The following is a 12,990-nucleotide window of genomic DNA, read 5'->3' as shown; positions in this document are numbered from 1 at the left end:
AATTTGAAATTACAAAAAATAAAAGTAAAATAAGAAAATAGAAGATAACATTTTACAAAAAGGAAATAAGTATAGAACTAAAGAAGAATAAAATGAAAAATAAAGAATAAAATAAATATAAATGGAAATATATAAATAAATAACTAAATGATAGTAGTAGATAGATAGATAGATAGATAGATAGATAGATAGATAGATAGATAGATAGATAGATAGATAGATAGATAGATAGATAGATAGATAGATAGATATAGATAGATAGATATAGATAGATAGATAGATAGATAGATATGAGATAGAATAAAATACACAGAAATATAATTGTATTTATGAAAAGTAAATAAATAAAAAATAAAACTACAATTCCCCAGTTTGGAATCAAAGTCTGTCTGTGTGTCTGTCTGTCTGTCTGTGTCTGTCTGTGTGTCTGTGTGTCTGTGTGTCTGTCTGTGTGTCTGTCTGTGTGTCTGTGTGTCTGTGTGTCTGTCTGTCTGTCTGTGTGTCTGTGTGTCTGTCTGTCTGTCTGTGTGTCTGTCTGTGTGTCTGTCTGTCTGTCTGTCTGTCTGTGTGTCTGTCTGTCTGTCTGTCTGTCTGTCTGTCTGTCTGTCTGTCTGTGTGTCTGTCTGTCTGTGTGTCTGTCTAAACAGTAAATATAAACAGACACCACATCAAATGTGTGATCCCATGAAAACTTTGGTAACTGAAACATGACAACCAGCTGTTGTGCCATTTGCTCTGGTTGACCACAGATGTTACTGGTTTTGTTAAATATGTGCATGAATGTAATGAGGTCTGAGGAAGACGTCTGTGATCCCAAATGTCAGAACCTTCATGTTCCTGTAGTTGACGTGAATAAAACCAGACAAGGCCGTTAAAGGTCAGACGTCAGGTGTGCGGTGGTACTTCCCAGTAAAACCCCAGAGCTGAAACCAGCTCCAGTGAAAACACACAGGTGAAACTTCAGTGGGTTTGGACACACTTTCACATTGGACCACACAATGATTAAATGTCATTTCCTATGAAAAACGATTTTACTAAAGCAAATCGTATATTAAATGAACCTGTGCTGTTGATAAAGAGAACATAAGGAGTTGTTGTTGTAATTGCACTTATTTTCTACAGAAATGCCATTTTTTTCTTGTTGTTCACGTCATTTTTGTAAAAGGATAGCTTGTAAATGTAAATATTGTCATAATTTACCATTTTTAATGCACTAAAACAAATTTTACTGCTACTCTTCTACTATTATTTTACCTGCTTTTGATCATATTGGTCTGAATGTGGAACCTGAACTAAATGAGTTTAACAAAGTGTTTTTCAGCCTTGGGTCTGAATTCAAATGGAGTCGCCTGAAATTTCTAGTATTTTTTTCAATGACTCAATATATTTCATTGTAATTAAAACACCACACAAAAAATGTCTGGGGTCTCCAGAAATTTGTGCTGTTAAAATGGGGTCAGGAGCCAAAAAAGGTTGAGAACCACTGGTTTGATCTTTGTTCGTCTTCATGTTCCCTCTTCATTCCGTCCTCAGATCCACATCCATCTGATGCTGAACTTGTCCCTGTTCTCCTTCTGTCACCTCCAGAAACCAGTGGAAAACTGAAGAATGCAGCATTTTCCCATCAACCCATGAGGACCAATCAGGAGGCTCCGTCCCAGATCCCCCTCATCCAGCTGAACCCAGAGGTTGATGGTCCGACGCTGGAGGGGCAGGATGAAGGCTTCCACCTGTCCAGGAGCAGTCCGGTCATCTCCGACGCCACAGGCCTGTTTCCTGGATCGGAGGGGTCGACGATTCAACGACGTCAATGAGGAACGACAAAAACAAGACACACATGAACTATGTGGACAAAAGTATGTGGACACATTGAGTTCACGTGTTTTTGTTGGTTAGTTTAGGTTTAAATTGTTATTTTTGCTTCCAAAATGCCTCAGAGATGTTTTTTTTAATCCATGACTATGATTTTAAATGTTCTTCCTCTAAATTTCTAAACTATTTTTCACACTCTGACGGTAAATGATAATTTTCTACCACAACTAACCATCTATTTTTTTCACATTTCACTGAGGAAGAAAAATCTGCCATTAAACTTTAAGGAAATATTGATGTTTTTTTTTTTTTTCTCTTAAATCATCATGAACCAGACATCTTACAGCTGTAGACATGATATGTTCCAATACTTATGTCCACATAGTTTATAAACGTTAGAAATTTAGAGGTAGAACATTTAAAATCATAGTCATGGATATATATATATATATATATATATATATATATATATATATATATATATTATATACACACACATATATATATGTTGACAAAAAAGTGAAACCATCTCTGAGGCCTTTTGGAAGCACATAATTTTTGAGAAATTTCTGATGTTTATGCTGCAAGATGTCCTGTTCATGAGGATTTGACATATAAACATCAATATTTCCTTAAAGTTCAATGTTAATTTTTTTTTCCTCAGTGAGATGTGGAGAAAGTGGAAGGTTAGTTGTGGTAGAAAATGATTATTTAGTCAGAGCACGAAAAATATTTTAGAAATTTAGAAGAAGAACGTTTAAAATCATTATCATGGATAAAAAAACACTAAGCAAGACTTTTCACAAGAGTCCATTTATATGTTTTTGGTTAAATCCACTTTAACGCAATATGCAGAATAAATCTGTTGGAGCTGGAATTAAATGTTTTGACATCATCTATGACCGAACAGCATTTGTATTTCATGTGTAAACCCGTCTGCTCTAACCCCTGCTGATGCGTTTCCACTTGTACCTCTTCAGTTTCATCAGTGTTTGTCCGTCTCGGTCTTTTCCAGTCCTGTCTCTGGTTTTTCACCCCCTTCCTCTGATTCTCTGGGTCCATGTGAACGACTGATTGACGACGCCGTGGAGGATCTGGGCTCTTCTCCAGTCCAGGAAAACAAACAGCAGCACCATCCGTTCAGGGAAACACAGGAAGTGTGGAGAACACAAGGGGTGGACTCACACCGGCTCTAACAACACATCAGGTAAAAAAAAAACAACAGAATCTGATTTCAAAGTTTAATCCAAGACTAACCCAGACCTGAAACATGTCCTGATGAGGTTTAGATGACGTTATTCAGGGAAAACTGTAATGCAGGGGTTTCACTGATTTTTCAGGGTCTGATGTTGAGATATATAAACTGAAACATGTACATTAGAAACATTAGATTAGATTGAACTTGTTTGATCCCTTGGACAGATCCGTCAGGAAATTAAATTGTTTTAGTAGCAGCACAACGCTGAAAAAAAAATGTCCGGTGATTAAAAAATGTGTTTCAATTCAATTCACACAAAAAAGTAAAAAGCGCTCTGCAAGAATCCAAACTAAAGAAATAGCCCAAAAATTAAAAATCCTTAACTTTTTGTTTGTAGTGTGTGTGTGTGTATATATTAGTGCAGTTATGATTTAATATTAGAACTAATAATAATATTTATAAGAAGTTGATAATATTAACAGTAGTCGTATCAACAATATGTAAGTAAGTAATCAGTAATGTAATATACCACTATCAGTCCAACTCAATTCTCGGTCTTTTCCATCATTATTTGTTCTGGTTCTTTAACTGGTGTCATTTACACAATAACTTTAGAGGAAAACATTTTGTATTTATCTGCATTTTGCTAATGTGTTAAAACAGTGGTTTTATAAAAGCAGCAGATACAGAGTGAAAAGAATTTGCTGCCATTTTAAGAAAAACAAAAAGTAATAATGACAATAACTGTGATCTCTATTCATATATCTGATTATAAAAGGCTGAAGAGACTCAACTAAAGATAAAAAAAAAACAAACAGACCCAGATGTTGTCTGTTTGTGGAGGCAGCTTATAATACCCCAGAGATGCTTCTTCAGCTTTTTGGCTTTTTGTTTTGTTGTAATCAACTGTTTTTATCAATTTTAAATTTCAGTTTACAAGAATAAACAAACTAATTCAACATTACACAACAAAACGTGTACACAACACCTCCATTACACACAGAACCTGGCACAGAACTGCCTCCTATGATTTGCACTGGGGTCATTCTGCAGCGGTGTGCTCCATGAGGCTGATATAAATGTATGAGGCTGTTTTCCTTTGGGGGGGCTTTTCCCATTAGTGATACTAAAGGGTGGAGCCTCAGTTCAGCCCCCCATGGAACTTTGACCGAATTAAGTGCAGACCTGATTCCAAAGTAAAGGAATTGTGAATTTCTTCAAATATCGCTTCCTCAGCTTTTAAATGTGTCACCAGACCAAAAATATCAGATTTTGATGATGATGAAGGGACAAAAATAGGAAAAATAGAGGAAGTGTGATCATGTCCTTATACAGACTAAATGAATGTAGGAAGGAGGCGTCAGCAAAAAAACAACCATGAATTCATGTTCCTGTCAAAACCCAAAGTCAAAGTTGCTTATTTTGTCTTTTTCTCACCATTTACTGTTACCATGGTAACAGCTGTCCTGGGACACTGACCCAGACCGTGATCTTTTCCCAAACCTGTAAAATGGGACCAGGATTTAAAATGAATTTTTCATTTTTTTCTTTTTCAGGTTTCAGCTTCTCGACCCAACGCTGCCAAGACAGGAGGTCCAGCGGTATCCCAGAATTCCCTGCAGACATATTTAAATCCAGCTGTGAGCTGGAAAAGGTGAAATCACACATGTCAAGTTTAGCAAACTCCAGTGAATGTATATGGTTGTTTCTATTCATTTAAAGCACATCATTTTATTTAGACAATATTTGCACTTCTTTAGTTCATTTGTTAATTACCATATTGATGATATATTGTCTAGCACATATTGTACAAACTGCTGTTCTAATTGTGTCTTAATAGAGTGTTTTAATGCTTATTTGGTGGTGTGTGTGTGTGTGTATGTATATATATATATATATAATATATATACATATGTGTGTGTGTGTATGTATATATATGTATGTATATAAATTTTAAAATTTATTTATTTTTGTATATTTAGAGCTTTTTTTTTTTTTTTATTGTTTAGTACGACAGAGGATTAGGGCCACTGGGGGAAAGGTCCAATATATATTTTATTATTATCTCAGAAAAAAGTCAGAATTCTGAGAAAAAAACCTAAGAATTCATTCAGAATTCTGACTTTTTTCTCAGAATTCAGATTTCTTTTGTTTTTTTCTCTGAGTTTATTTAGTTTTTTTTTTTTTTTTTTGCCTTTTTGTTGTTTAGTACAGCAGAGGATTAGGGCCACTGGGAAAAAAAAGTCATTTATTTATTATTATTTATTCATTCATTCATTCATTTATTAGTCTCAGAAAAAAATCAGAATTCCCAGAAAAAGTGTTTTTTTTCCCTCAGAATTCTGACTTTTTTCTCAGAATAATAATAATAAAATAATATATTGGACCTTTTTTTTTCCAGTGGCCCTAATCCTCTTCCGTAGTTTAGATCATTTATTTCCTGTTACTTTTTATTATATTTGAATGGAGCAACTGTAACACACAATAATTTCCTCCTTGGCTTAATAAAAAATAAATTAATAAATAAAAACCCTAGCACTTCTGCAATAGAGAGAAAATATGAGGTTAAAAATACTTCATGCATGGTTTTTGGTTATATTAAATAAATGTTCTTAAATGCAGGAGAACGCTCATTTCGTGGTGGTGGACTTGGTTCTGGAGGTGCTGGAAGGGGTTAAATCTACCAAGAGCTTCAACAGGTGGTTTTCAAACATGAACAGAAAAGCAAATAATAAAGAACGCTGTGGAAAAACACCCTGGAGTTCAGAGGATACACTGAGATGGAAGGGAGGTGGAGCTGAGAAACACAAAACCAGAGTCAGAGGAGGAGACTTCAGGACTACACACAGAAAAACACACAGTTCTGAAGGATCTGGAAAACAGCTGCACATACAGGATGAAGAAAAGAGGAAAGAAGAAGAGGAAGAGTGGGAGCCAGGGACTAATGAAGCTGAGCATCAACCAAAAACATTCTCCGTCCTCTCCAATGACAGCGGATTTGAAGGTAAAATGAGTTCTGAATTCAATGTATATGACTGAACGTTACTTTTAATGTTATTGTCGTTATCAATAAAACCCCTAAATCCTCTATATAATATCTCACTACATATAAACCCAGGAAACATGTAGCGATGCACTATTTTATGGACTTTTATAGATATACACTCTATTAATACTGTTAATATTATGTCTATTCATATTTTATGTCTATTTTTATTTTATTTATTCTACTTTTAGTTCTGTTTTTATTTTACTTTTCTTAAATTTTGTATGATATTTTTCTGTTTAGTTTTTTTGCAGTTGTATATTTTTCTACTCTTAAGTGACACATTGATTTTTTTATTTATTTTTTTACACTGACTGGAGTGACACTCCTAATTTCATTGAACACACAATGACAACAAAGGCTATTCTATTCTATTCTATTCTATTCTATTCTAGCGATTAATAATGCAAAAGCGACCAATAACATAATAACTTGCCAATGTAATAAAGGTTTGAAATAAACATATTTTGCTAATACATATTAAGTTATCAGGGCATCAATAATGTCTAGCAATAAAAGAAAAAAAAAACATTGGAAATGTCTTTACTGGAGCTGATAATGTACTAATACATAAATACAACTGCATCTCAAATATCGATGTAATCCATGAAGGGACATCAGAGAAGACACTGCGCTGCTTCCTATTTATGCCAACCCTTCGGCCGATAGCTTTCACTTCGGGTGCACATTAAAAAAAATAAAACTATACCTAAAAAGATGATAAAAATCATATACACACACATTGACCTAAAGTCACATAATAACCCTTGAGCATAAAAAAACATGTTACAGCATAATATCCAAAACCCACCATGCAATGTACCAAAGCTAACCTAAACACATCGTGTAGAATCCACAGTGTACACTGAATAAGTAAGGAATATTTGAAGCTTATGTTGCATAGAGACATGATAGTCATGTAAAAATAAATTGGTTCAATGAGGATCCAGGAGGTTTCATTCAAGACAATATACCAATAAAGCATCAGCTGAAACAAGATCACAAGGGTGTTAGCAAGCTAGCCCACTATGCTAGCTTTGAAGGCTATAGTAACTAGCATAATCTGCTAAACTAAAGGTGTGGTGCAAGTTGTTTTCCTGGAGCATTTTTTACTATGTTGCTTAAAATCCCCTTCACAACCCGATTACAACCAATTAATTAAATCCTCTAACACAAAAATTAAAAAATTTAGTCACTTCTGGAATGGACAGAACTGAAAAACACCATCCAATCATTTTAAGCGCTCAGCTGAAATGATTGAACGGTGATATGTCTATCAAACTCAAGTGCCATTTGTCCCTCCCCCCTCTGTTTGTACTCCTCTTCGTCCATGAATTGTGTGTTCTCAGAGGTTTGGAGCAACCGTACATGAAATGAAGACAGAGCCAGAGCTGGGTTATATTAATTATATTAATTACATTAGGATGGAAAGTTCACCGGTCAGCTGTTTAGTCACTAACATAAGTCAGTAGTAAATGTACCGTTAGTCAGACAGGTCTGAACTGGGGCTGTTCTGGACGAGCGGGGGGGTTGGAGGAGACTGAATGAGGTATGCATGGATCAGGGCTGGAGCTGGTGAACTGTTGCTGTGCAGCGCTCATGAACCCTCCAGAACAAGCTCTGCACATGCCAGCACTGTGGAGGCGTGGCTTCAGGAGGACGTCTGAAGAAGGGGTTTGGACTTTTGAATCGAGTGTTTTCAAAATGTAGCTGCTCAAACCCTTTTTCTAAGATCTCATACCCCACCTTTAAACCAGTGGCACTGACATAAAGAAAGAAGTTAGTGAATGTACAGGTTACTCAAAGGAGAACGGTCAGATTTCAGGGAGATGAAGCACGAGCTCAGAGTTATTAACACTGATTTGAAGGAAGGACTGAAGGTGTCCACCAGAGGGACACAAAGACAGGACTTCAAAGACCTGCTGTCCCACATTTGAACTCCAGGTGCATTTACAGACAAAGGAGGACAAACCTGGAGGCTGGTTCAAGGACAAACTATATTCACATCCACAGCATCATAGATCAGAAGGGGACGCAGAGCTGTCATGTGACACAGACTGAACTGGTTTTATGTGTGAATTTCAGATTATGCAGATTCCAACCTGCTGACACACAGACAAGCTCCCATAAGGTAAAGACGACGCACAATAACAACATAAAAACCTGAGTATCAGTGGAGTATCAGCTGATGACCTATGATTTCCCATAATGCAGTGCAGAGTGGCTGGCGCAGCAGCTGGTGTTGGAGTTCAAGAGGAACTGGTTTCCATCTCGTCAGCTTCGGCGAGATCGACTGAGTCTGCGCAGTTCACTACAGGAGGTGACCATGTACTAGGAGTACTAGTATATACAGTACTACTATGTGTAGTAGTATGTGTAGTACTAGCATGGACAGTTCTAGTATGTGTAGTACTAGTATGGACAGTACTAGTATGTGTAGTACTAGTATATATATAGTACTAGCATGGACAGTACTAGTAGTGTAGTACTAGTATATATATATAGTACTAGCATGGACAGTACTAGTATGTGTAGTACTAGTATGTGTAGTACTAGTATGGACAGTACTAGTATATATATAGTACTAGCATGGACAGTACTAGTATGTGTAGTACTAGTATATATAATAGTACTAGTATGGACAGTACTAGTATGTAGTACTAGTATGTAGTACTAGTATGGACAGTACTAGTATATATAGTACTAGTATGGACAGTACTAGTATGTAGTACTATGTGTATACTAGTATACAGTACTAGTATGTGTAGTACGATATATATAGTACTAGTATGGACAGTTCTAGTATGTGTAGTACTAGTAGTGTAATACTAGTATGTGTAGTACTAGCATGGACAGTTCTAGTATGTGTAGTACTAGCATGGACAGTTCTAGTATGTGTAGTACTAGTATATATAGTACTAGTATGGACAGTACTAGTATGTGTAGTACTAGTTATATATATATAGCACTAGTATAGACAGTACTAGTATGTGTTGTACTAGTATGGACAGTACTAGTCTATATATAGTACTAGTATGGACAGTACTAGTATATATATATAGTAGTAGTATGGCCAGTACTAGTATGTGTAGTACTAGTATGGACAGTACTAGTCCATATATAGTACTAGTATGGACAGTACTAGTATGTGTAGTACTAGTATGGACAGTACTAGTACTATGCATAAAATACTGTCCATACTAGACTATACATACTAGTACTATACATACTAGTATAAACAGTACTAGTATGTAGTACTAGTATGGACAGTACTAGTATGTATAGTACTAGTATATACAGTACTAGTATGTATAGTACTAGTATGGACAGTACTAGTATATACAGTACTAGTATGTATAGTACTAGTATGGACAGTACTAGTATATACAGTACTAGTATGTATAGTACTAGTATATACAGTACTAGTATGTGTAGTATTTTTTCAGTTTTGACCCTGAAACCAGAAAACTTTGTAAATAACTGAACCTGTCTGTGATGGTACAGATGTCAGACTTACTGCAGACCACCCTGTGTACCTGTACTACATTTATGTACTTTTCTGTCATAAATACTGTTTAATCATTTACTCTAAACAGAGGAGCTGTGGTACTTTGAGTACAGAACTGTTCAAATGCATAAACTCATGTACTGTTCTTTAACTGTTAAATAACACAACGCATCACATGAAGTGGATCACAGCCTGGAAACTCACCCTGTACCCTCATGGTCCTGGTCCTGGTCTTGCAGCTGCCTGGTACTGGAGGTGTGGTTTGCACTGGGAGTCTGACTGAGGAGATCCGACAGAGGACCAGGATGAGAGGAACCCTGAGCTGGACCCCCCCACGTTTCCAGATCATCTGCAGTGTTCAACCGACACACAGGTTCAAACACCCAGCACATGTACAAACAGGGGTCTGTCCTGGATCAGCAGGTCCAGCAGGTCTAGGGTACATATAGATGTAAGTGTGTGTGTGTGTGTGTGTGTGTGTGTGTGTGTGTGTGTGTGTGTGTGTGTGTGTGTGCTCAGACAGGGGAAGCTCATTGTCGGCTTACATCAAATAAATCGTCAGGTTATTACCTCCGCCAAAGAGGTTATGTTTTTGCCAGGTTTGTCTGTCTGTTTGTCTGTCCGTTAGTGTGCAACATAACTCAAAAAGTTATGGACAGATTTTGATGAAATTTTCAGGGTTTGTTGGAAATGGGATAAGGAAGAACTTATTAAATTTTGGTGGTGATCGGGGGTGGGGGGGCCCACGGGGGGGGGGGGGGGGGGGGGGCAGACCACAAAATTTTATCAAAATCTGTCCATAACTTTGAGTTATGTTGCACACTAACGGACAGACAAACAGACAAACAAACAAACAAACCCTGGCAAAAACATAACCTCCTTGGCATGGGGGGGCCCACGGGGGGGGCCACTGATCAGCCTTGGCGGAGGTCTGCGCTTTCCGAGTGCTTCTAGTTTAAACATAAATTCGTCCTTCCGTTCCTTTTTCAGAAAATGCTCAGTTTCCTTATCGTACACAGCCGGCGTCTTTTCCAGGGACTTAATAGTTAGTTCACTCCGACCTAGCCGACAGCATGACTGATTTAACTATCTACAAAACCATATTAAACTCATACAAGAAATGATTAAATTATGGAACTGAAACAAGAAAACATTGAAATTCTGTTAAATTGAAACAAGGAAGTACAGTGAGTGTGTTTTTATTTACAGTGCAAGAAATGAACAAGTAATGTCATAGTGGTTTCTCTGATTCCACAGCAGAATGTGTGACGGTATTAAACTGAACTGTGTCAGTGAAGGAGCAGATCTGAAAACAGCTGTCAATCAAACAGGATGCAGCCTTTCAACTGATCCTCCAATCAGCACGTGGAAGCCCGGTGTCCAGCCCGGCCGAGCTCCGCCCACAGCTCCATTCACCCCCAGACATGCCGAGCGTCCGGGGGCGGGACAACATGGTGGCATTTATCCAATTAGCGTTCAGTTTTGAGGCAATGAAAAAACAGTTCCACTCAGTCCCATTGAAGCCCAGAGACGGACACAGTCTACGGACAAATGCACTGAGCAGAGATGGAGGAGAAAACAGAGACACGGAGGAGAAGTGAACAACATCCAGTCTGTTCATTTGTGATAAAGCTGATTCTGAACAAACTCGTCTGTGAGATGAACGTGTTCTAACACATTTGTAGTCAATAAAATGTCAACACAACCGAACAGATTTAACCATTTAATCTGAGTCATTTTAAGGGAAGCTGAGCTTCCACTGCAGTCTGAGAGAAATCACCTCTGCTGTGGATCTACAAACACACACATGAAAACACTCTTAAACACCATTAGAACAGTAAAAGGATCAACAATTCCACCTCTTTTCTGTCTGCAATATTTTAATCTATATTAATTGTAAAGTTACTCAGTGTAGGTTTAGTAAAGAGTGAGGTTTTGTCTTCAGTTCAGAAAACAGCGATTAAAACTAGAACTCATCCATAAATGTAAAATGTGGTGTTTGTGTGTGTGTGTGTGTGTGTGTGTGTGTGTCTGTGGTGTTTGTGGTGTGTGTGTCTGTGGTGTGTTGTTTGTGTTGCAGACGCAGTGCGGTGGTGGCCTTACAGCAGTTCCTGTGTGCAGGCTGTGGGACGGAGGTGGAGCCCTGAGTACCATGACCTCTATGTTCATGGATTTTTGCACTGATTGTTTAAATATTCTAAATAAATGCACATATTTTCATTTCAAATCATAAATTCTCCATTTTCTGCATAATTTCAGACTCATTTGCACTGACTTCCATGTAAAATGATCAACACTTCATTATAAAACCAAAACAAAATGTAGGAAATGATTAAAAACTCATGACCTGAGATGCTGTTTGATGAACATAATTACTTATTATAATGATTGTACAGGAAAAGGTTAAAAGGTAAATTTTAGCCCGTTTTTAGAATACACTGACCCCTGGTGGACAAAACCAACAACAACAGGTTTACTATAAAACACAACCATGAATGAAGTGTCTGATGTCAATCTGTTTCTGCACAGGATACATCAAGAAACTGCGCTACTGTGAATATCTGGGCAGGTTTGTAAAAAAAACTTTACTCATAAAAGAAAAACTATTTTAAAAGGTATTAATGGAAAAACAGAGGAACAGATTCTGTAACTTTAATAGAAAAAAAATGGACTGATTGAATTTTATCTGTTTATCCATATTCAATCTGTATTTCTCTATATTTATCTGTATTTTATCTATATTTATTTGTGTTTTATCTGTATTTATGTGTATTTTATGCGTATTTCTCTGTATTTCTCAGTATTTTCTGTGCATTCATGTGTATTTCTCTGTATTCTCAGTATTTTCTGTGCATTCATGTGTATTTCTCTGTATTTCTCAGGTATTTTCTGTATATTTATGAGTATTTCTCAGGTATTTTATGTATATTTATGAGTATTTCTCAGTATTTTCTGTATATTTCTCAGGTATTTTCTGTATATTTCTCTGTATTTCTCAGTATTTTTGTGTATTTATGTGTATTTCTCTGTATTTCTCAGTATTTTCTGTACATTTATGTGTATTTCTCAGGTATTTTCTGTACATTTATGTGTATTTCTCAGGTATTTTCTGTATATTTGTGTATTTCTCAGGTATTTCTGCGACTGCTGCCACAGTGGTTCGGAGGCCGTCATCCCCGGTCGGGTTTTGTCCTGTTGGGACTTCAGCAGGTGATCAGACCCTGACCTTTAACCCAGAACCAGAGCATGTAGAACGACACTGATAATATGTGATATATATAAGAGAAAAAAAATATACAAAATGAGTGTAATATTGAATGAACATCAGAAAACACAAAATGTCAAACAAAACATGAGAATAACATTTATAATTTAAGGTTTAATGCTAAATGCTGCTGTTTTAGATCATATAGGGTTTATTTATTC

The 12,990-nt window shown here is 36.7% G+C and overlaps 1 protein-coding gene across 1 annotated transcript; it reads left to right on the top strand.

Moving 5' to 3' along the window:
• Positions 1-1,844: 1,844 nt before the first annotated feature.
• On the top strand, positions 1,845-11,711 carry LOC115412804 (protein associated with UVRAG as autophagy enhancer-like). Its single transcript, XM_030125465.1, has 8 exons — positions 1,845-1,856; positions 2,923-3,019; positions 4,567-4,664; positions 5,633-6,014; positions 8,142-8,187; positions 8,271-8,376; positions 9,804-9,937; positions 11,645-11,711. The coding sequence occupies exons 1-8, from the start codon at positions 1,845-1,847 to the stop codon at positions 11,709-11,711; spliced, it is 942 nt and encodes a 313-aa protein (XP_029981325.1).
• The last annotated feature ends 1,279 nt before the right edge of the window (positions 11,712-12,990 follow it).

The sequence above is a fragment of the Sphaeramia orbicularis genome, chromosome 21 (assembly GCF_902148855.1).
Source record: "Sphaeramia orbicularis chromosome 21, fSphaOr1.1, whole genome shotgun sequence".
In the NCBI taxonomy this organism is placed as follows: domain Eukaryota; kingdom Metazoa; phylum Chordata; class Actinopteri; order Kurtiformes; family Apogonidae; genus Sphaeramia; species Sphaeramia orbicularis.
This window is presented reverse-complemented; position numbering and strand designations above follow the sequence as displayed.

Coding starts and splice junctions, on each gene's coding strand:
- LOC115412804 (XM_030125465.1), top strand. Junction 3,020..4,566: donor CGGCTCTAACAACACATCAG/GTAAAAAAAAAA, acceptor TTTCTTTTTCAG/GTTTCAGCTTCTCGACCCAA. Junction 8,188..8,270: donor CACAGACAAGCTCCCATAAG/GTAAAGACGACG, acceptor CCCATAATGCAG/TGCAGAGTGGCTGGCGCAGC.